The 24,750-nt window shown below is 40.1% G+C and overlaps 1 protein-coding gene across 3 annotated transcripts in view; it reads right to left on the bottom strand.

Annotated features, from left to right (window-relative positions):
• Positions 1-24,750, bottom strand: part of LOC106744761 (protein gustavus) — a 168,925-nt gene that overhangs the window by 37,564 nt on the left and 106,611 nt on the right. For all 3 annotated transcript variants that reach the window (XM_014619781.1, XM_014619779.1, XM_014619780.1), the window contains exon 2: positions 16,818-16,856. In XM_014619781.1, coding sequence (XP_014475267.1) covers positions 16,818-16,856 — 39 coding nt within the window. The remainder of the gene's footprint in view (positions 1-16,817; positions 16,857-24,750) is intronic.

Below are 24,750 nucleotides of genomic sequence, written 5' to 3'. Positions count from 1 at the left end.
GGCGTGAACATGCGAAGCTGCCGCGCACACACACTTACCTTACTTTAACTTACGTTAACCTAACCGTTGATCCGGCGACGACATCGTCAGATAAGACTTTTGGGAAAATACTCACGCAACTGCTCGCTCGTTAAGTCTCTCAACCGGAAATAATCGCTTTCGTTTCTCGGAGATGGGATGGAATCTTTGGCAGGAAGTCCAAGAGGAAACCCGTAGGGCTCTTCGACGGCTTGCGAAAACTCACATGAGACGATAATAATAACGGGGATTGAAACTAACGCTGCTACGCTTAAACTGAAAGTCGCTCACCACCAGTCTAAGCTATATCTTTCGGCACAGCATAGGCAGAGCGTGTACGCAGTGTGTCGCTAACGTAGATTGCGTATATCCCGTTAATATTCGAAATACGTACTACGATATTCCGAGTACGCGCGGAGGATGTTCCTATGTCCGCAACCGGAGTCTACTCAGAGTACATACTCTCGGTACCTACTCAGAACATCCGTCAAATGTCCTCGGTATACTAGATATCTAGAGAGTGTACATACGCGGCGCATATGTACACGGTCATGCGCGCGCGCGCTCCCATATAAACTAATGTTTATATGAGCATTTTGTTTGAATAATAAGAAAACGGTTTTCTCTTTTTATAATGTATTTTGCATCATTGCGCTCATACGTGTCTTCATGTAGTTTCGATCCTGTAATGCTCACCTATTCTTTTGCTACCCAGGATCGGCGTTGCTTGACTTCAATAATCGAAGAGGGACTTCCGATGCCAATGAATTTTCATGATATCTTTATGGACTATGTTTATTATATATTCTCAGGCCGATCGAAAAGTATTATAATGGGATATTTGTTGGCAAATATTGAAAGAGAGAAAACAATACAATATACGACGCATGTTGATATAATATTTACTAAAGATAGCACATGATATAATTCATATTTACTGTTCTCACATTGAATGTATTATATATTATGTGAAGATATACTATATATTGAGAACGCATCTGTATTTTTCTTAATATATCATATCTTGCACTAGTATTGCCGTGTAATGTCCGCTAGCGGTTATATTGAGTTTCTATATTCTGCGTGTATCCCGAGAATGTACGAGATGTGATATGCTACGAAAAATATTGCAAGGATGTTCCCAATATATTACGTATATTGCAGTACATTCAGTGTGAGAATAGTATATACGAATGATATCATATGCTGCCTGGGTTTAATAGCTTCACTTAATGTATATTGCAGGTTTGCACTTGCGCACGCATAAAATGTTGTAGGCTTAATTAAATAGGCAATTGAGTATTTTACATAATGTGTCGCACACGTGTGACACGTTTCCGGTGAAATATCAGCGCGTAACATATGCGATGCTGATAGCGAAAGTGCGAGTAAGGAAAGAGAGAGGAAGAAGCAAAAAGAAAAGGAAATGTCAGAAGCAGAAAGATTTCGAGAGCAATTGAATCAACCTGAGCCGCTCGTCCCTGGGAAAATTTCTAATTTCTAATATTACAAATTCACAGTGAAAAATGAGTTCGGTTGGATTTATCAGATAATGGACAAACACATTTTGGTTGAAGGAAACAGAATTTCTGGCTGTGAGGACCAAGTTTGGTTCCATGAGAGCTAGAAATTCTGTTTACTTCAACCAAAACGCGTTTAGTTTAGATCTAATCACATTTTTCAGTGTATTGCAACAAAAAACAGCACGCAAAACACACTGAACTAGTTTAGAGCGTGAAGCAATTTTGGATCGATCTTTCCGAAAATAAAATTTCGAAGAAGACACTTTGCAACGTAATGCTGGCGCAGGTCGTCAATTAAATATACGTTAACGAGGATCGATCGAGATCGGGCAACGCGGATTCATCCATCGTCGGGGCCGACCTTTTCGCGCGGAGAGCGAAAGCGGAGCGCGTCCGTCGTTTTCATTTCAGAATTGATCGCGCGCGTGCGGCAGGACGCCTTTCGCAGACAAAATTGGCTCACGACGTGGCCATCGGTCGCTGATCGTGATCTCCTCGGTAACGTGGAAACGGACGAAAAGGTCGTACCATGCTAATGTGGCTAGGTATCGTTTCAGGATCTCATAAGTGTGACTGGGTAAAAGCGATTTTACGAAGGCCTCCTCCGAGATTTTTCTTCGGTGTCTTTTGTATCGATGCCATTTCCGTCTGTGGTAGGCTTAGTTAAGAGTCAAAACAGGTAAGGAATTAGGATAGATTATTTCGCGAAGAAATGGGGAGTTTTAGAAATTAAGTTTTATACGGGACTCTGCGGGAGCCGTTTCTTCTGCCGACGATTTTTTGTGATCTCAAAGAACAGGAAATAGCTGAAAAGCGAGATAGAGGGAAAACCATCAAAATCAACATAGGTATGGTAAACCGACACACTCACTTTTCTCGGTTATAAAATAGACTGAATTCTGTTGAATGGACAGGACGTGAACCTCATCTACTGTATATTGTAGTTGGAACTGAAATGGTCGTTCCTGTTTGCAAGTGCGTTCGATTGTGTTATTAGCATCGTTTGATTTCTCATTGAAGTGTTCACCGAAGTTTTTGTCGAGTTGAACGACTTTAGAGCCCAAAAGCAAAATGATATATCGGCTTTGGTGTTTTTCCTCTATTAAAATGCCAAGTCATTATCTATTTTAACGGTTGCATTTCATCGGTTAACAACATTTCTGTGATTCGCAAGCGAGATAGAAAAATTCTTTAATACGCTCAACAATATAAATTACATGGAAAGATATTGTGCGAAAGGCTTCTTTATATATGTATAAATTCTATGTATAAAGTATATTCCTATTTGTATAGCTGCAATGAAATTTTCTTTTCTCGTTTCATCGTCAGCGAGGAGGGGGGAGCACAATTTTTTAGGTTTCGCCATCGTTTTTCGGGTGCATCGATTCGCTCGATCATTTTTCTTCCTTTTTTTTCATTGTCGAACGCTACTACTCCGTCGCTAAATGGTCCCGGATTGCGTAAATCACTCGTCGATACGTGTGCGAGCGGCGAGATAAATCGCGGAATCGTTTTTGCGTGTCTTCTTTTACAATTTTTTACTGTACTCGGGACCGATAACGCCGTCCGACATGAGCCGTAGCGCGTTGTGTATCGCGCGGTGAAACATTGCTCAAGGCAGATAGTGCACTAGCAGAAAAAAGGTGGTTCGGTGACGAAACGCACGTACTCTCTGATAATAACGTACGAGAGGCAACGCGAGAATCGAAGTTACTCGGACGAGATAACCGAACCGGCTGAGATGTTTTCCGCCACGCCGAAATTTTCGTTCAAACATTAAACTTTACAAATCTCGTCGAGCATGATGGATCGTTGCTCCTCGGACGCAAGCGTGATTTTGCTTACATCTGCCAACGTTTAACTTTACGTTTTTGTTCAGCCTTTGTTTTGTGTGGAACTCAAATTTAAATCTTTATTTATAAAAACACGCACAGCATTATTGGACAGACTATTGTTATTTTTATCGTTACAGTTTCCTCCTTATCAGCTCTTTTCAATACTAATTTCACCGAAATTTTCAAAAAAAGAAATTATAGTAAAAATTTTCTTCCTTCTTTTACATTTACACATTAGTCCTTTATTCGGATATTTAATATTTGCTCATCTCCTGTACTTTATCTGCAGCTAAGTCATATAATTACTTACTGACCAAAATTAAGAATAAAGATTAAATGTAGTTAAAACACTGAGATAATCGAGTGTTAAGTACCTTTTGAACGAGTGCTTCTTCAATATGGGAAAAACGGCAATAAGTAATCATTTGCAGTATTAAGGTAAGAGAACTTGCATTATACTATATCTCGAGATTCTTTATTGACTGTTAAAATTCGACGGAATCTACAGAGTTAATGTGGAATCAAAATCTCGACTCGGATTCTATAATATGCGACCTAGCGAAGATCAAGGTAAAGGTAGACGTCGAGTATGCTCTTCTCCCAAAAGAATCATGTGCAAAAGAAATTTCTCGTCGATGTATATTCGTCCGTCTTATCATTTAGGAACGCTCGGTCGCGCGAAAGTAGATCAGAAAGAGGCGTAAGAAATATGTCATGATTTGAGAATCTTTCGGAGAAAATTTCGCTCCGACTTCTCTTCATCTATGCAATTCCTTTCTCCTCCCCTCCGTATACCCACTCCATATACCGTCTTTGTCCGGCCCATTTGAAAATTCTTTTCAAATGAGTGCGCACATGCCTCTTCCCATGACGAGAGAGAGGACAGATCTTTCCTTTCTCTCTCTCTCTCTCTCTCTCTTTCCCTTTACTTCCAAACATGCACATGAGCTTCGTTTTGCCTTTTGTGAGCCACCGGTCCCACGACCTTCATGCTTCGCTCTTACGCATGCACGCACACTTTTATGCATACACAGCAGTGTATACTTATTTTATCTACGTATCGCCGCGACGGTCTCTCTATCTCTTCGCTCGCTTCCCGTGTACACAAAACTCGGTTCCAGTTCTTTTGTGGAGTTAACGGACGAGGAGTGACAATCCGCGAACGCGACATATCTCTCTCTCTCTCTCTCTATCTTTCTCGCGCGCTTACATAACATACATATGTACGCGCGTCCAACAACGCGCTGGCTCCCAAATTTTGCAGCGCGCACGTCGCTCAATTACGCAAGGGTTCTCGCAATTTGCCCGCGTGAAGTGATTAATTTTTCCCCGTAACTTCGTCTTGAGAAATGCAACACGAAGCGGTGAGAGAGAAGTAAATCTTCACGATCTCCGCAATACATGCGTATTTTCTTTTTTGATCATGTATTTATGATATGTATCATTGTAGAAACAATTTAGCAGTGTGCACGTATCGGGTGAAACGACCGTACTGCAAATTTACATCCCGCATCGCGCGTAATAATCAATACGTATATCCGCGCGATATGCAGTGTGCACTTTGTTTTGTATTCCATCAACAACACACGTCCGCCTTCAAATATTGTAATTTATTTTCATGAGAAAAAGATACAGCAAATATATATATATATATATATGTTACGGAGCGTGTTGGAACTTATGTCATCCGACGAATTCATGAATTTCGGGAATCATCGACCATTGCCTGTAGAATTCGCTGTGTTATCGCGATATATTTGCGCAAAATGACGGAATTATTAACGAACGGTTATATTTATTGCAATTGCCAAGAATTGGTGTCACGGATTACGACGATGAATTATCGCGCGCGGCGCCAACGGGGAGAAAGATACATTAATCCCGCGAAATCGGTAATGGGCTGTTGAACTTTTAACGTGAGATAAGCTGGCCGAAATATTTTCCAATGGCGCGCGGCTAATATAAAATTCATGATTCGCTGTACGCGCGCGCGTTATCGATTATAACACGCTTCGGGGAGCGCGGCTTTGTTCTTACGCAATAAACGCAAGATTAATTCGTCGCAATTCGCGGGCTATCGACTGTCGATGGGTCGTGCGAGGCCGCCCCTTTTTGGGAATTAATGCAGTTTTATCGTTGAAATTCTTTTTTACGCGCCGTTATTTTAATGCTCGCCGCGTCGAATAAAAATTAACGAACGCCTCGAGTTATGCGGGGGGGGGGGGTGAAGAGCGGAAGAGGTGCGGAGGCGGCGCAGAGATATCTCTTTGTGGGCACGGTTCTACTCTCTTTAAGAAAATTATTTATAACCGCGCTGGATCTTCGCAGCTAGCGTCAAAGACTGCCCTCTCTCTCTCTCTCTCTCTCTTTCTCTCTCTCTGAAAGGCAGTCTCTCGTAATAAAAGACGCGTAGGAAAAGACGGTAGGGAGAAAAAAAGCGTATAAGGCGAATTATACGCGTTGATATCCGTTTTATCGCTGCATGCACCGTGTGCCCGATAAAGCCGTTTATACAGAGGGCTCTGACCGATACGGCCTTCCAACGGCTCTTTCATGTTCCGTCGAAACCGCGGGGAGGCCTTTGTCGCCGGTCCCGTCCCGTAAATGCGATTCGTTCTCCCTTATTCCGTAATTGTCCACTTTTAATATCTTCGCTCTTCGGAAGAGATAATCTCCGATAACGGTACAGCGGAGGAACGCGTGAAAGGGAAATTTTTTTAACGATATATCCTACCATAGTAAGAGGAATCTCGAGATGAAGCGAATTTCGGCGGAACCGCGGAGATATAAAGGTCAAAACTGAGATAAAAAATTAAAACAAAATTAAACGAAAGTTAAAAATTAAGATTGATAACTAATCGCAACGTGCGACAGACAATTGTCGTGTTTAATCGACTTCGCGAATTAATTAATTTCTCTTCAAATCACGACGACGGTAATAGCTTTCGGTTCACGATTTAAGAAGGTTCTAGCGCTAACTGCCGTATTTTCAATAGCGCATCAAGGCCTCTTATAAATTTACTATTTATCAAGCAGGATTTCTTTTCTATACGTTTGTTTCATTAGCCAAATAATAAATATTAAATTGAAATGAAAAGCTAAGGCAAATATATATTTTACACGGTATTATAAATATGAAAATACTATTTTTATTTTTCTTATTAATGCTATATTTATGCATCAGTTGATCTATAGAGATGCACAGATAATAGAAAGAAATGTATAAACATTTAAATACATGCTTACATGTATGCATCTTGAATATTACTATAAATTATAAATTCTCTGCCACTATATTTTCAAAACGAAAAGATCTACATTTCTGAATTTCTGAAATTTTCCTATGATGTCTATATATATGCTAGTATTTAATATTACAATAATTTTTCAAACTTCCATCGTATACACAAATACATCAAATTAAAAGAAACTTGGTGTTTTATGAGGTTTCTATACTTGCACACATATAAGTTTATAATTAAATATCTCGGAAACGACACGACAAAGATGATTGAAATTTCTATTATGCATTGTTAGTTCGATTAACTTTTATATCATGTATATATCGCAGGTTTATCTTATATTCGGTCAAATGTTAGAATCCTCCTCAAGCCCTGTCGACGCATCGCGATTTCCTCGCCGAAAATCTCACGTCTCCGTTTTCTCGGCGGCGTCACAACCCGGCCTGGCACGGGCACGGCCCGCGTAATTCGTAAAGTGTTGTAATAATCGGGCACACGGCAGAAAGTGTGTGGTAACGCAAGTTTCACAAATGGGTCAGCGGGCGACGACGAGGGAGCGAGGGCGGTGGCGGTGTGTATTCGGGCCCGGTCCTGTATATATACGTTTGGTAATATATTTATCGTCTCTTACGAAAAGAGAGTCTCTTCCCCCGTCCGTCGCACGACGCGAGGTCCATCCTCTCGCTCCCTTTTCACGCGCACGTGCTCGGACTTCACGAGACGGCCGTGACGAACGCGTGTTGCCGAAAGCCTGAGTGTGAAAATATCTCCTCGGTGGTTGTCGGTGTGTGGTGGCGCGGGAGATACCGTAAAAGAACCTTGCGATATGACATGGTACTCGCCGACAGGGAAGAGTGCTGCCAATTATAACGGGGTGTCAATTAAAACAAACGGTCTAGTAGCGAAATCTATGAGAGGAATACTTTATTATTATTATAATTGTTTGAAAGACTCACTTATATGTCATTTATGTATATACAAACTGTATTGTTGATTTCTGAACAATTAACGAGAGTTAAAACCGATGTGACAATTGACACCACGTTAGTATCAATTGTGACATAATTTCTCACTTGTTGAAGTAACTTTCGAAATTTTTGATTTTATCAGTATTGATTGTTATAAAGTTAAAGCCAAAGAATCACGTAATGTCACGTACAAACTTGGTTTTTCTCTGATTAATAATAGATAGAAATAGATAGAAGATACAACCTAAAAAATATTTTTTGTTACAACTAACATCACTCTTCCTTATATCTTGTATGTGATTTGATCGAAGGAAACAGGATTTAAAGGAGCAAAATTTGGTTCGTGAAAATGAGAAATCTTGTTCCTTTCAAGCAAAATGTGTTTTGTCGTCCAATGTCAGGCAGATCCAACCAAATTAATTTTTCAGCGTGATCACCATCATTTTCTCGTCGAATGCTACTTCTGGGTGTTCTTTGTTCTTCGGTAATCTACCGGCGATGTTGCGCATCTCCGAGTCCCGTTCGATCGTTACCCAATGTGGCTGTAAATTTGGACGATGCTGTTAGTCGGCAACGATGAAGTGAATGTCCACTTTTTTTATATTCTTCGCGAAATGACGAGCCGACGAACGCGGCGTCGGCGAATCGCGTATTTTTAGGATCCTCCTTCGATATTTCTAGTGCGAGAGGGTATCGCGGCCACTTGGGGCTTCGTGGGACATCTGGCGCATGCAGAAGGTGCGCGCAATAGCGAGAGGAAGACGTAGCCGGCGGGACCGGTCGAGTCGGCGCGATTGGTGATCTCGCGTCGACGCCTCGCGGCAAAAACGAATGCGGATTTATCGTTGCCGTCGCCGGGAGACCCTGTGTATCCGCAACGACGCGATTGTATTTAAATCCGTGGTAAATTGCGACCATTCGTTCTTAAACGGTGGCACCACGACGCCGATGAATCGATAAATTCTGTCCTCGTGCTCGTGCCGCGACGAGATGCCACGAATACGCGACGTTAATGTGTTCTTTCACCTCCCTTTGTAGCGCCGCGAGGTGTTAGAAGTTACGTGACTACGAACAACATCTGTTCCAATATCGAGGCTTTAATAGTTCTCTTTCTTTCCTCGGCGAGTTGACAGTTACGAATGAATGGAGACCAAAATTGTGCGCGCGTGGGAGCTTAAAACTTTCGAGAGACGCGCGAATACGCGACAAAATCTTTCCCTTTTGTTATTTTCACACCTCTTCTTCTTCTTGTTCACGTCGTTTCCTTTCAAATCGCGCAATTTCTTGCAAACAAATAAAAAAATAAAATCTTGTTCTTCGTGAAGCTTTACTTTCTATTACTCGACTCGCGACAATCGGAGGGGAAAAACCGACGATCCACTGAATCGAGGGGGCCACACCGAGGGAAAATCGATTTCACATTCGTCGATAAATTCACGACCGGCAGGAGTACGCCTTGATTTCTGGGAATGCCTTGTGCAAAATCTATTCGCAGAATTCCCGAGGAGCCGCGTCGGCGCTCTGGTGAGCTCGCGAGGAGAATAAAAAATGTGTGTCCGCGCTGTGAGAGGGAGAGAGAGAGAGAGAGAGAGAGAGAGACAGCTTCTCTAAACGACATCCGCTGTGGAGGATCCAATTATGGCTCGTTAGGAACGCGTTTCGAGATTCTTCGCAGGGGGAATTGTACGCCGGGCTCGGATGAAAATTCGCGCGGCGCTACTCTTCTTCTAGCGCGTTAAAAAAGAGAATCTCTCCCGAGTAACCAGCGCGACGCCATAATCGCGCAAAGTACATGTAATTAAACGCGCCATCGGCAATCAAGCGCTCACAAGTACACAACGATATCGTAACGCGCGAGTCGTACCCTCTCCCCTCCCCCTGTAATAATTTAATTAACGTGCTCGGCGATTGCAAGCAGGCCTGCAAGCGCGCGCTCAAAAGTACGTTGCAACGTTGAAACTGGGCGTACGAGCATCATTCATAAACGCGATCCCGCGCAAACCAATTAATCCTCCCCCGGTTCAATTTTGTTAATTAATAGGCGCCGTAAGCGTAGCACAATACGCGATAATGATCTTCCATTATATCCGCGTTTGCAAAATTCTTTTCATGCGCCCGTAATGTAGAGCACTCCAGGAACTGTTTTTCATCGCGCAACACCGCGACGCGGATCCCGATGCGAAAATGTGTAGCAGGAAACGAGGGTGAGAAAAGAGGGTATTGTTAATGCGGTGTGCTTTGCAAAATATCCCAACGCAGTGATTATTTTGTAATTTGCAAACGACCGGATACTTTCTTCCCCTCCTGGTGCACTACGAGAAGTTCGTCTTCGGCGTTCGCTCGGGGTCGTTTCTCCACGCGCCGTCGAAGATCGACGTAACGCGCCGCAAAACCGCTCGGACGCGACTAGTACGAATTGCTCGTTCGCTCGCGTGCGACCTACTGGCGGAAAATAAAAAGCGAACATTATAGATTACTGACGTCGCGTTAATTAAATTAGAGTCTCTACGAGAATCTCCCTCGCTTTCTGTCTCTTTCTTTCTCTCGAGTTTCTCTTCAGGGTGTCGCGCAATTAACAAAGCCCGAAGGACCCGCGAGAACGAGAGGCTCGCTTTAATTAACCGGCGAGTACCTTGGCGCCCGCGCGCGCTACAACGAATACTTTGCTCCTACAATGTGGAACATTGTGTCAGGGATTACAGCTTTAATGACTCATTAAATAGTCTCGTCACTGCATGTATAATATTTCATGAATAATGAGATTCCTTTGTCGGATGAAGGCGCGTGCTCTGTTCCAAAGTCCGGTCTCGTTCGTCGTCACCTGCGGTCGGTTGTTTTTAGACACGGAGACACAACAAGTGTAAAAAAGCCGACAGGTAGCGCATTTTCTTCTCCTTCCGCGATATAAAATATCTCGTTACATCTTCTTAGTTCTTTCTTTTGTACTTCAGTTCATGGTTTATTTTACGTTGCAAACGCTTCAAAGAGCCGCTAGCCATAGACTATGTCCTTTCTTTAAGATCCAAAGTATTTTCAACAGAATAGACCCTAGTTTAGATCAGCCATTTTCGGGTCGCGTGTATTATTAAAATAGTTAAAAGTTAAGCAAAATGGTCAAGCTAGTTTCTCAGGTATCTTTTCAAATTTTTCCCACATATTAATGGAAATACCGTCCACGTGTAAAGTTAGAAAACGATTGACCATTTGGAAGTTGAAATATTCGCAACTAAAGATGACACTTTTTACATATATTCTTTGAAATTTTTAACTTCTGTTTTTAATTTCTCCTAAACTGCATTTAAGATTTTGAATGAAAAACTACTGTGATATTAGGGACTGATATAGAAACATTATACAACAATTTCAGAATCTTTGACCATTTCGTTTCGAAGCCATGGAAAATTTACAATTTATAGCAATACGATATACGTACGCATATACACATATTTACATATTTATATACCACTTTCTATTATGCATGCACTTCTATTAGCTCAACTGGCGTGTAAATAAAGTATTAATAAAAAAATAAAACGTAAATAATATCTCCGTGTTTGTAATTTTTGTGTACATATTTACCCCAATTCCGCGCTCAAAATTAACATTTTTTTACTTAAACGATTAAATAAAGCTATAGGAGAAAGTATGTTTTTTCAACAAGTAATAAACTTGTGTAAGGATCCTTTAATATTCGCACTGAAAATCTTTACAGATCAACTGCTTTAAAGCAGTTTGATCCAGAAGAAGACCAAAACAACGTCCTACACCGTTAACTAACTTTGGGTGGACATCGGCTTTAATACTTGCGCTTGGCCGCGCGCGCGCGCGCGAAAATAACGGGTCGGTGGGGGACTTTGGAGTTGGACTAAGCGCACTCTTAGACCGTGTCGTCATCGAGTAGCAGCTGTTCCCATTCAGCCTCGCCCTTCTTAGTTGGCGACTTCCTTTGCAGCACTTTTAATTAACGCGCACGAGGCAACGCTCCCTATTTCATTTCTCGTTTCTTTTTCCACGAGCTCGATTCGTGTATCGAGCAGCTCGAAGCACTGCCGGACGATCGTGCGCGAACAATATCTGCCCTCGCGTGACCTTCTTACAAGGAAATACACGAAAGTGTCAGCTCAGAGATTCTCACGAACTTTGGACGTATCGTAGAGAGCGCTGAAAACGAAAGACACGCATTTTTCTATATGTTTATCTCTTGCGCATGTCTAGAGATTGAAGCATTCTCTGCGATGATGAATTCGGTAAAATTGATTGTGAGCTAATATGTATTTCAATAAGTCTCTCTCCTGTCGTAGAAGTCGCAACATCTTTTTTGTCGTGGCCGGTTTAGGCATCCGGTTTAGGCGTCGGAGAAGGCATTGAAAATTAAACTTAACCTTTTGTTTCTGATCCGATACATTTTGTTCTTACGGCAATTGTCTCAATTATTAAATAAATAATTAAAGAAGAATTTTCTTCGAAATGTTTAATTACCTTCGTCATTTTCGCGTTGGAAAACGGAATCAAATAATCCTGTTTCGTTCATCAATAACAGGAGAATAAAATTAATCTTTATTAAATATTTCGTAACGGATACCATACGAATAAATAATACGTGCTCTATATTTTTGTATGATATATATTTGTCAGATCATTATATAGGTTGGAGACAGCGTTTATTGCCCCGTTTCGACTCACCGTGGTACACTGACGATTCTAGAGCGCTGATGGAAGTAATTGTTTTATAGCGTTCAGCTAAGGACTTCATTTAGTTAACACGGATTAGTGGCCGACGTTAACCGAATAAAGTCGCGCAGTGGAAAGCGTATACGAATTGAGCACGTCGGTGCGTTAATCCACATATATTGCACATCCAAGAAATATCTTCATTGTACAACTTACGTATAATGATAAACAATGAATTTTTCAGTTAACCTTATTTTTATATATTAAACGCGATAATACCTGGTCAGCCAATAATAATAGAAATACCTTTGACGGGAAATTAATGCAGTCGAGTTGTGTATTTTTGAAAATGACGGGTAAAACGTTGCTCCATCCTGTATCCGTGAACGTAATCGTATCTTGTGTGGTAAAGAATGAATGCAAGCGACGCAATAACCACAAATGAGATCGACTGTTAAGTATGCGTATAAATCTTAGGTTAAATTAGCTTAAGTTAGTCGAAGAAACACAGATTAGAATACGTAAGCTCCTTGACATCGCAATTGGAATTAACGGCAGCGATTAGCTGTCGCCCCGCTAATTAAGTATCCATCTCATTGTTTACTTAAGGTAATTAAATAATTAGAATAAATCTTTCTTCGATCACTTATATATTTTTGACTGGACGAATATTTCGATAATCAGTTATTCATATTTTAAATTTATTTACTTATTTATTTATCTCATATTTGTATTGATAAAATACAATGAGATAAAGAATAATCAATGTTTACTCTGCCAAATTTCATAAATTATCAAATTTTTGGCACAGTTTCTTAATTTTGCGATTATTATTTTGTAAGTTTTACACACTAAGGGGTATTTAAAATGTCCCACACAGGACTTATCCGATTAGGCCCAAAATTACAGGATACATTCCTTCTGTTCNGGGGGGGGGGGGGGGTATATTTGGGTCATCTTGAACCCATGGTTGTTTTGCCAATGAACTGAGATCATTTGGTCTTCAGTCTTCTGTCTCTCTGTTTACCAAGTTTCAATCTAATCTGATGCGTCCTTCTGGATGCGGCATTTTCAATGTCTCTTAGTGTAGCTTATACATTAGTTTGTAAGATACACTACGCTAATTTGACGATCGAAGCCGGTTTCAACTCAGAACTAGGCCAACGATCAAGACGTCACGAATAAAAGCCAACCAATTTAATTTAACATATAACGAATTCACGTAAAGTAGCAATTGAGAAAGAGAGAGTCGCAGAGATATGATGAGTTTATTAAAGCGGTTGTTTCTAAGAACAACGTTTTTATAGAAATCTTTCTAGTACATGCTAGAAAGAGAACAATATGCAACAAAACATATACAAAGATAAATAATTAGTTATACTAATGTACGGTCCCTGATCATATTATTAGACGCATTTTAATGTTTTACACTTCATTTACTTCCGAGGACCTTCTATAAAAGGTATTTTTTATGACGTCATTTCACTTGGCTGTTACAATAACCTTAAACAAGTACGAACTCGCGCTAATTGAATTGTTGATAATAACGGGAACAGACGTGTTTTAAGTGTATGTCAATTGAAATTCAGTTTTACTTTTGTTTATTTGTGACTGGAAACTACAAATTCTTTACTTACTAAGTAGAAAAATAAATTTTTGTGTGAAAAATATTAATATTGTTTACAAATATTATGAATAAAACAAATGATTTGACATCTCAGAAAGTTGCAGAGGTAAAAGCGTTGTTTGACACCGAAAAATTCTAATCGAGCAAACATAAAATTAGTAGCTTTTCTTCTCCTCCTAACCTGTATTCTATTAAACAATCCAAGTAGTCTAATAATATAACTAGGAACTGTAATTAAATAATCAAAGAAATCATTAGTTAGGAAGAGAAGTTAGTATAGAGTTAGGATTAGCAGCTTAAGCATCAAAAGCATTAGAAAAGAATAGCAACATAAGGAAAGCCTTCTGTTGCAAAGGTTTAATTAATAAATAGTTATTTCTAGCAGGCAAGAAGCTTCCCAATGCTGTTAATTGCGTGAAATGCGAGTATAAAATCAAATGAAGCCTTTGCGGTCGCGCATGTGTAAATCTATATGACGGTGTAGAGTCGTTCTGATCAATGTTGATTCTGCTTAATCGGTCGGCACCTGGCTAACACGGGTGATACTTTACGGACTGGTCGCACACTTATTGTGGAAAAATTCAAAAAATTTTATACATTTACAGATATCTATTGGCGTATTCGAAAAGCTGCAGGCCGGACATGGCGTTGAATGGAGCGTCATCACGACAATTTGGAAAAGAGTCGGTCAATAACGTAAAACCAGAACAGTTATCCAAACAGAGAAAAGGTAATCAGAAATGTTGTAGGACGAACGCATTGGTTATGCGTTCATACGATGCGTCGTTAGCTTCAAAAGCAATTCCGACGACATTCACGCCTGAGCGCGCTACGACCGCAAAAGATTAACGTTATTTGTCGATGTCGAGTATATGCATAAGGTGATATTAATATATATTAGTAATATATATTATTAAGTAAAGGTTAATAAGCGATTGTTAGATATCAGCAAATCTATATCTCGATGTTACTGAAACGACGGAATGATCTCCGCGTTAATTCATATGTTCGTTTTAATTCTTCATTGGCATACTTATTTTTTGCTACTTTGTTTGACACACTGGGTTTTGGCCAAATTAAGTAATTTTTTTATATATCCTTAATATCTGTAAATGTGTTTATCTGGTGTACAGATATTGCAGTTTTGAACATACATAAAGTACATTTGAAAAAATGTATCGCAGTCATTGTTTTTAAAATGTATAAATAATTTAAGAGAATTTTTAAAACGAAAATAATGTATTAATTTTAAGCAAATAATTGAAAGAAGGAAATAATTTTGCTCGCTTTAAGAAAAGAACTCTATATTTACATGTGTAATAATTCAAGATTCTACAACTGTGAGATCTTAATTTTTCGCTTGGATTAATTTTATTCATGAGTACCAAGGCTGCTAGAATTAAAACACGTGTATCTTCGCAACATCGAGAAATGCATTTACCGAAATGCAGCCTACCTCTACTTGTATGTGTGTATCTATGTGAATAGATATCTATGTAAAATATATGTATGTATATATAATGGTTGGCAACCATTCATAATATATTTTATAAGATACATAATAATATGTAGTGGTTACTAACAGTAAATCCCGAAGCAATCTTCGATATGCCATTTTTCTGCACGTAAAATATATTTCTTTACTGTATTATACTTTCTGTATTATGCTGTATTACAACAACTTATATTTCTATACTTCAGCTTATGACTTCACCGAACTCTACGAAACTGTTCTTTAACAAATGTCCTCGTTACTTCCGATTCTATTCTTATTTTGTGTTTGGTTCGTACTCAGATGATTCCCCGTTCGATCAATCTACAGCACACCGGTGGGACTGGCTGAGTTTCATATATCGGACAACTGGGAATCTAGCCTATTTGTTTAAAACAGACGACGATATCGACTGCCGAATATAGACGAGTAAGTGAAGTAATCGTAATGAATCTACTTCGCTCCGTTCCGTCGCGATTCGAAATAGATTTGTATTCGGGACGACTCTTCAAACTACGAGTCCTTCGACAAAATACTCCTGCCTCGTCGATCTCGGCTAACACGAGAGCGTTTAGCGTGTATGCCGAAGTAAATCAAACGGCCGGCAATAAAACTGACAATTACGTTAAAGCGAGTATTCGGTTCTACATTTCGACGAAATAGCTTTTTCAGGATTAATTGAATTTCATTCGCCATCGTAAAAGCGGAATGCGGCGTTAACATTTTTGTTTCTGCAAAAATTGGCTCGATAACGCGAATTAAAAATATTATTATTCAACGTGCCTCAAAGCGCATAGTCATTAAATCGGACGTTAAGTGGACAATGATTGAAACTCTTGGCTTAAATCCAAACGTAGTGTGTTCGTTAACGTCGAATGTTGTTTCAAAGTCGGCCGAGTGTGAGAAATCGTTCGGGGAATCGTCACTAATAAATGTACACAACAATGAATCTGAGTACTTTCAAGCGTTGTTCGTGCATATCGTAGACGCCACGTACTTACGCTAGCGGTGAGAGAATGTTGAGGAACAAAAGAAAGAGATGAAGAGAATATTCTTAAGCCTGGTCGTTTTAGCTGAATTACAGTGCTGCAATGAACTTCGTTCCTTTTCCTTTCAATGCCACACGGTAAAAAAATTTTGTGTTAAAAACGGTCTATTGAAATGTTTGTGTTACTTCAACAAAGGTAAATATGTTAAAAAATAATATGTTAATTTAATATATATTTGTGTGCTTTTTAACACAAAATTTTGTTTATTGTACAGATTATACATTTATAATCTCATTCTAAAGATAAAAAATGCAATCCAGTTCGGCTAAAACGAACAAACCTGTGGCTGTAAATTAAATTCGAAGGTATACCTTCCATGAGATCTAAGTTCGGCGAAAATGCATGCTGATAATAGTATAGCTTAAAAATACCTATTATATGTGATAATATACCTCGTGTCCTCATTTTTGCTCGCTACGAAACGGTCCAGTCTGAAAAAAAATATAAACGTTGTCATTCCACATGTGCTCGATATAATTTGCGCTACATTCTACATATATAAACTCGCGCCACGTACGCGCGACGTACGTGAATTATATTAAAAAATTTTCACCGCTCTGCGAGAAAATGTACATCGCGATAAGGTTTAATGGGAAAAACGTTAAAAAATTATCTGAATTTGCGCTAAACCGTGTAATTACGATTAACGCTCTTTCGCTCTTGACAAAATTATCGACTTTATCGTGCCATAATATGAAAAATAAAAGAATTGTTGAAAGAGATGAAATTCTGCACGCTTTCGCAAAAGATAATAGTCGTGCGACACGATAAACGAGTAAACAATTATTGATTGACATTTGATTAAATTAAAAACGTTCTCTGACACATTCAATATTTCATACGCATTAAGAAGTAATAATTACAGTAACTTATCGTTAATGTTCACAGCGAAATGATGCCACCTTACATCTTCGCAGTCGCATTGTACCACATACGAAGAAAAAGTTCACAGCTGTTTGAGGTAAGCTTATCGTATGGCAGAAAAGATATGCACGTTTCAGTGTGCCAGGAATTTGTATTTAATCTTATTCGACGAAAAAGGGAAGTAGAAATATCTTATCAATTCAAAAAATCAAATAAAAGAAAATTTCGATCCTTTCCGTGCTCGATTTCAAGCCGATATATTCCCGGCTGCTTTATTGCTTACTTTTTAATTTGATAATAAAGTACGTTTAAAAATATTATCATTTATTAATATTAGAGGGAAAGCGGCCAAGATGGCAGTTTTCTGGAGACTGTCTCTTCGATACGCCCTCTGAGAAAGTGCGTCTAAACTACTATAGGTTGACCAACAGGTAAATATGATGGTCGCCTTTTGTTCAACCTATGGTATATTTCCAGATTTTATAGACCTATTTCAAAAGACCGTCTCCTGAAAAACGCCGTCTTGATCGCTCTCAGGCTTATCTCTGTTAGTATGCAAAAATTTATTCGTAAGAACTTAATTCATATTTCTTTCAGAAAATTACAACTAATGCACATCGTTCACTTTCTGCGTGAAAATAATCGGACCAAAGGGAAATACGCTATCAGCGGCTCGAGATCACAAAGGATTTCTTTCATTACTTCATTTTGAAGAAATTCATCTACTGGGAGAAAAATCGGATAATATTGCCGAGAACGATAAAAAGGTAAAAATTTGATATCGTTCGACAAGTCAGATAACGTTGAACATTATAATGAAATGCGACGAGAGATGTTCGTTATATTAGGGGTAAACGCGCTTGGTCGCCTGCACTCCGTCGGTTTCTAGGATTAAGGGCGATCGATGCCCGCCTACGCACGAGGAGAGTGCAGTGTCGAGAAGGAAACTGGGGGAGTATTTCTTTCGTCGGGTGTTCTATTACCAAGAAACCGGCATTACCGGCATGTGATGTAACATGCTGTTATGCTGCTATTCAGGATGTCTGGTAATTAATGACACAACACTGTGCAGGTAAACTGTATATGAAGAAAAAAAATGTTACCGTATTAATAGAACTGATCAACAGTCATAATCGAAGTAAATTTTCTTGAATCAGTAATAATATTATTGAAACTATATTGAAAGAAAAATGTGATATACTCAAGTAAATGTTTACTAAGAAATATTGGAGTAATTATTTTACTCGGATTAAGGAAAATATTACCTAAATGTTACGCGAGCATTTTTTTCTTTCAGTGTGCTACACACATTCGAGTAATATTTATTCCTAATCCAAGTAAAATAATTACTTCAATACTCCTTAGCAAATATTTACTTGAATGTAGCACTTTTTTTCTTTCGATGTAACACTTAAGTTATTGAAACAATGCAAGATGTATTAATTTCAGTAACTATTGAATTAAGAAGAAGAACAAAGATTTACGCCAATTAGGATGTTGTTGACCAAACTAAACTAAATGTAAGATGTTTCGTTAAAATCTAAATTTGTTCATCGAGGATTAAGACAGACGTGAGAAAGAGAAAAGCACTCGTTGTATGGTCTTTGACCAATTCTGTTGAAATATAGCATTTTTCCCCTTATCTTTCCCCTTATCCCCGTATCAAACTGATCAGGAAAGCTACCATTTTGCAAATTTCGCAATAGTTATTTAGGAATTAATTCAACAATATCTTATTCGCTAACATTAAAATTTCGGTGCACGTAATCTTTCCTCGTAATCTTTTTACGTGAAAGTAACTGCGAACGTGTGAGCTATGCGCCTTTTTTTGACAAGAACGAGCTCGGCGTTCACGCGGCAAGCACGTGTCATAACATTGCTGCAGGCAAACACGGCGTTAGTGTTTGAAAACGGTAAATATTCACTCGGAACATTTATCTTTCTAGGAGAATATATTAAAAAAAAGGCTAATAGATATTATTTATACGATAAAGGCATTAGATATTATTTTCGACGTTTTCGACTAATCCTCGACTGGTATAAACGTCAGTCGAACATTTTCGAAGGACTTACCAACAAAAGAAATAGAATTATCGGCTAGGGTTGGAGTTTTTTTTCTTTCAAAGAAAATGCGACCTGCTAAGGGCAAAATTTAACGGATGACTATATATTTGTCATGTATTGTGAATATAAATTCTTGAACCGATATATTGGTGGCGTGAAGCAATAAAGATGTGACCCTGAAGAATAAAAAGCCTGAGAAATTTTCTTCCGTCGGTTCCATTTTCTTTAACATCTTTGGGACTTTGACGTTGGATTTGGATTTTTCGAGAACGACCACCGACTAGAAGATTAGTTACGAGTATCTTTAAAAGTTTCCGAAACAAAGCAATTCTAGATTTCTCACAGGAATCTGCCAAAAATTAACCGATTAAAATATTATATATTCCGACATTTCGTGTAAAAACCAGTTGATTGTCACTCCGAAAACGAGTCGAGAATTAGATGAATATTCGTCTTTCCTGCAGTGGGGCGGACGGGGATGGAGGAGGGTGGGTGGGGGGACAGTGACGACATTCCGGAAGCGCAGTGGCCAAGTGTAATGCACCGTGTGCAATATGAATTACAACGGCGAGCGCTCTCCAAATATTCCGTCGACTCTCTACGCTCGCTATCCAAATTTGAAGTCGTCAAACAACGCGGGAGGTCTCGCGGAATAAATGTTAAATGGTAGCTCCGAGTTCTCCGGCTGTCTCCTTTCTCCTCTCTGTCTCTTTTTTGTCTCTCGTCGTCCGATTGCGCAAGGCTTCTCTATAAGAAAAGCCATTAAGTTTTGAAGTGATCAAAGTTGTCTCTCGGCACGGCTGATAGCTAAAGCGATAAGATTCGATACGATTTTCAATTGGCATTCGGAATTAACGCTGGCAATATTTAGACACAGGGAGGATAATACACTGCTGGAAATTACGGTCAAGTTTCTTCAAAACTCGTTATTATTTTGCGGTTATTTCAAGCATACAACGAGTGCTTTTCTCTTTCTCACGTCTGTCTTAATCCTCGATGAACAAATTTAGATTTTAACGAAACATCTTACATTTAGTTCCGAATATAAAGTAGTTGAAGATAAAATGATAAGATAAAAAGCAATAGAATAATACGATTCGTATATTCCGACCGCACATTTAACGTTACGCACAGCCGTTGAATTTTTCAACTTCAGCTCGCACTGTGCGCGCGTGTAACCTTTGGAACTAGGCGAATAACACTCAGGATCAGACGGTTATAAATTCAACGTTAACCGTGCGACCCGAGGAACACGCCAATCTTCACATTGTCGGCTTGCCTGCGCCCTCTCCCCGCAGGAAATCAACGACGACCGAACGAACGAATAACGCGGTTCATGAAACGTTCCAGAGGACCCACTCGCCACTGGCCCAAGGTGTAGAAGGTCGTTAACCCCGTAAGCTTTCGTTACCCGTCGATCGAACGACCTCCGCTCCCTCTCGTGCGCCTTCTCTATTCCGCTCCGCCCCTCACCCCTTCCGCCTGCCTGACCCTTTCATGTGCTGCTTCGTCGGGCAACCGGTCGGTCGTTCCCTTCGAAAAGCTTCCTCGGAGACTTTCTTGCGGTCGGCGGTGCCGCCGAAAATTTATCGCATCTCTCCTCCCGAACGACTCATCGATTTTCTCGTCTCTCTCTTCTTCTTTCCTCTCCTCTCCCCTCTCTTCACTCCTTCCCCTACGGCTACTCTGCGAAAATTTTCAGCCACAAAGAGTAGACCGCGCGGGCCACTTCTCTCCTTTTTGCTCATATCGACAAGCACCGCTCGTAAATCCGCGCGGAATCTCCGTATATTGCCTAACTGGCTCGCCTGCGCAGATTTACGGCGCGTCTCGCGTTGATTTAGCGCCTAGTTCGTTAAGACAATACCGCGGCAATGTTAAAAGCGGCGCGCGCGCGCCTCCGCGTCGCGCCGTTTTTCGCGCGAGCGCTGATAATCGGTCGCGACGCGCCGGATCGGCGCTAACGCGGCGATTTCGCGCGAAGAGGTAAACATCTCTCGATCGTTAATAGCTCGACGTGCACGGTCGGCGTCATATATGCTACTGTTCCATAGATTGAAATTTTCTACTATTGTACTATTTTTATTCTTCCACGCGTGCATACTTAAGGTAAAAACTGTTATAATTAGAATCATTATCGTAGCCAGTATCCTACTGTTAGTGTCCTACTGTGACAACTACAGTTATTTCTGTGATTTTTAATCTCATGCGTTACGTGTACATAGAAAAAAATGTTAGAATCAAGATAAACTTTGCTGTTTATTATTGTTTCTTAAATCTCTTAAAGCAAATAATATTTTCATATCAATTTGAGTATATTTTAACAATTCGTAACAAATACTTCAGACGCAGTAATATCTTGATTTCTAAATGAATCACTGAATGTAAATATAAAATGATTCTAAACTTAATTCTCCGTTAATCGCAATATTCTTCATCCAGGAACGGTTACGACATATCTCATAGATACACTAATTTTCCTATTAGGGTATATCAAGTAATATATAGTAATAATAATAGTAATAATAATATAGTAAACAGAATTGTATTGATTTATTGTGTTCGAAATTTCAGATTCATCGTCATCGTTTTCGTCGTTCACAAAACGCCGTTCGCCGTCTTCGTCGCAAGATGTGCCTCGCAAAAAGGAAGAGAAGAAATACCTACCGATCGAAAAAGCTCAGGGAGATTAACCTCGCGCGTGCGCTCGTAATATCGGGCGTCCGATATTCGTGACGATTCAATTTGCAGCAGTAGCCCCGGCATTATCGTCGGCTACGTTACATAGGTACATACGTACCGTACATGTCGGCTGCGGATCGGTCAGCTGACGCACGTCACGATTTCGCTCGGACACGTAACACACAGTGCATATTCATCTTAACGCGGGAATATATTTAGAACGCGTTGTGTTATCCCGATCCTGTGCGCGCGCACGCACACACACACGAAATAGACGCGATTTGCCCGCCGTGTTTGCGATCCGCGTTGGCTCGCCTGACGTTAATGCCTGCCGTCCGCGATTGTTTTGTTATTAAACATCACGTGCCAATAACAAACTTCCTTAATTTGATTCGCCGTCGCACTAGCCGCCGCCGTGAAATGTTATTAGAGTGCCAATATGATTGCAATATTATCGTGCGTATTTACCGCGTATCGTGGGATTTTGTTTCGCAATTGCCCGCGAACCGCAAAGATCCGTGCTCTCAACTCGCTCGAATCGGCCTTGCCTTCCGCCGACTGGTCGAATTGAACTTTCGTCATCTTTCAGCCGCTACTTTTTTCACGCGATTACGCGTATCGCGAAACGAGGGGCACGTCGACTGTGCGGTACGATCGATAAGGTCCGTGGCACACGTAAAAACGTGAGCAGTGTGATGTAAGCAGCAAGCAAATTAATCGAGCACACACTGAAGGAAAAAAGTATTCAAGTGAATTCAAATGGATAATTACTCCAATAATTCTCAGCAAATTTTCAGCTTAATTTTGGATTAGGTACATTTTACTTGGATCAAATAAATATATATATATATGTGTGTATATTACTTGAGCGTAACCAAAAAATACTAAATTCAAATAATACTTATTTAATCCAAGTAAAAATTTGCTCAGAAACATTGGAGTAATTATTTGCTTGAATGTGGCTCTTTTTTCTTTCAGTGCAGTCGATTATTCTCCTAGGCAATAAAAAACATTACTCGCATTAAAATTGGTCCTTGTTAAAATTTTTGTGTCAATTTAAAATATTGTGTTTATGTTATCTCAATATTTTGCATATGTAAATGTTGAAATACTTTTATATTTGATTATGGATATTAATTTCGTGTTAATTTCTGACAAAGTATTTGTGTTATTTCTCAGCATTCTATTCGCCTTGCGTTAAATTAGCACAAAAATTTGTGCGGACCGTTTGGGACAGGTGAAACGTGTTGAAGAGAGCGGCCGAGTGCATATTCCGCTGAAATTTTTCCAGACAAAAGTTTTGAACGCAACTTCAGTTTAAAATAAAGTTTATGACGTAGATTACGAATATGTAAGTCCCAAGGTGGACGGAGCTACCATTCCAGAGAGCTATCTATACCGTCCGAAGCAAGTGCCTTTACATAATAAGCAAACTGAGGCCATTGTTGAATACACCCAACAATGCGTATCGAAGGTACTGTTAACAATGAGCGACCGTCGAATCGCTGATAATTTATACATTTCTTTCACTTTCCTTTATTTGTTGAAATACATGGCGCCATCTAATGAAAGTGGACCATTTTCTCTGGTCAAAGCTGAATTCGATACTTTTGTCCGGAAAAAATCTGGCCGGGATTTCGCCGCACTCTTTAACACAAACATTTTTACCGCATACCGGTTCAAAAATAATCAACTGTGCAAAGTCAATTTATTCACGTTTTTGTGTCATGGGTCCACACATAAGAGCTCGAAAAGAGCGACGAATTAATCCCTATCTTGGATGCGTCATTGCGAACACCAGGTAATTTTCTTCAATCCATCCTCCAAGTTCTGCTTTTCTTCTCGTCACGTATAAACGTTTTTAGTCGGAAAACTCATAAATAAGCATTCGTTTCCCAGAATAGAATCTAGTTTTCTTCGAATTTTCAATGACGTGATTTCCGAACTGCGACAGCTCGTTACCAGACTCGTTCACATTAATCCTGTGATTCCCGTCTGTCCCACGGCCATCGGTTATTTTCCCGGAAACCAAAAATCTCGGGCATTCAAACGGTGCTGGTGCTGGTGCCGCGACGGAATTGTGCGATTCTTGGATTCTGCGGGCAACGGGTTGTGTCGCCGCGAGAAACAATACGCGTCCCTGTTCGCAGGCAGAACAAACGTCCCCGCCATTTGATTACGCGACAACATTGTTGGCGTACGACTCATTATGCAACCGTGGTCATAACTCCGGGTAAACGCAAGGAATCGGCACGAATAATGAATGAGAGAAAGGCCGGCCGGCCTGCCTGCGCGCTTCTGCCTGGGCTCTCTCGGCCAGGATAATCCGCGCGCTCGTGGCGTAGCGCGCTCGCACGGACGATAGGAAATGTTGACTCCTTACGATTGTGAACGCGGTGATTTTAGGTTCTGCCTATTCACAACTCGCCTCGACGCGCCTTGGCGCTCGACTGGCTCGCGTCATCTCTGGTTTGCCGTACGACAGCACGTGTTGAAATTTCAATTACCGCGCATTGTCGTAACCTTTAGCGATGCGAACGCATACGAATGCCTTTTCTTCCCGTAAAAAGAGAAAAGAAACACCTCCCCCTCATCAAGACGCGTCTTCACTCGTGATGTTCATTTGTGACGTTTCCGTTGCAGGGGGAGAACGGAGCGACGCGGAATCGATGAAAAAATCGCGAACGAGAGGAGGAGAAGAAGATGTCGATTCGC

Source organism: Dinoponera quadriceps, unplaced genomic scaffold (assembly GCF_001313825.1).
Source record: "Dinoponera quadriceps isolate SergipeBrazil2010 unplaced genomic scaffold, ASM131382v1 scaffold1471, whole genome shotgun sequence".
Taxonomy (NCBI): domain Eukaryota; kingdom Metazoa; phylum Arthropoda; class Insecta; order Hymenoptera; family Formicidae; genus Dinoponera; species Dinoponera quadriceps.
The sequence above is the reverse complement of the archived record's forward strand: the minus strand, read 5'-3'. Positions and strand labels throughout refer to the sequence as shown.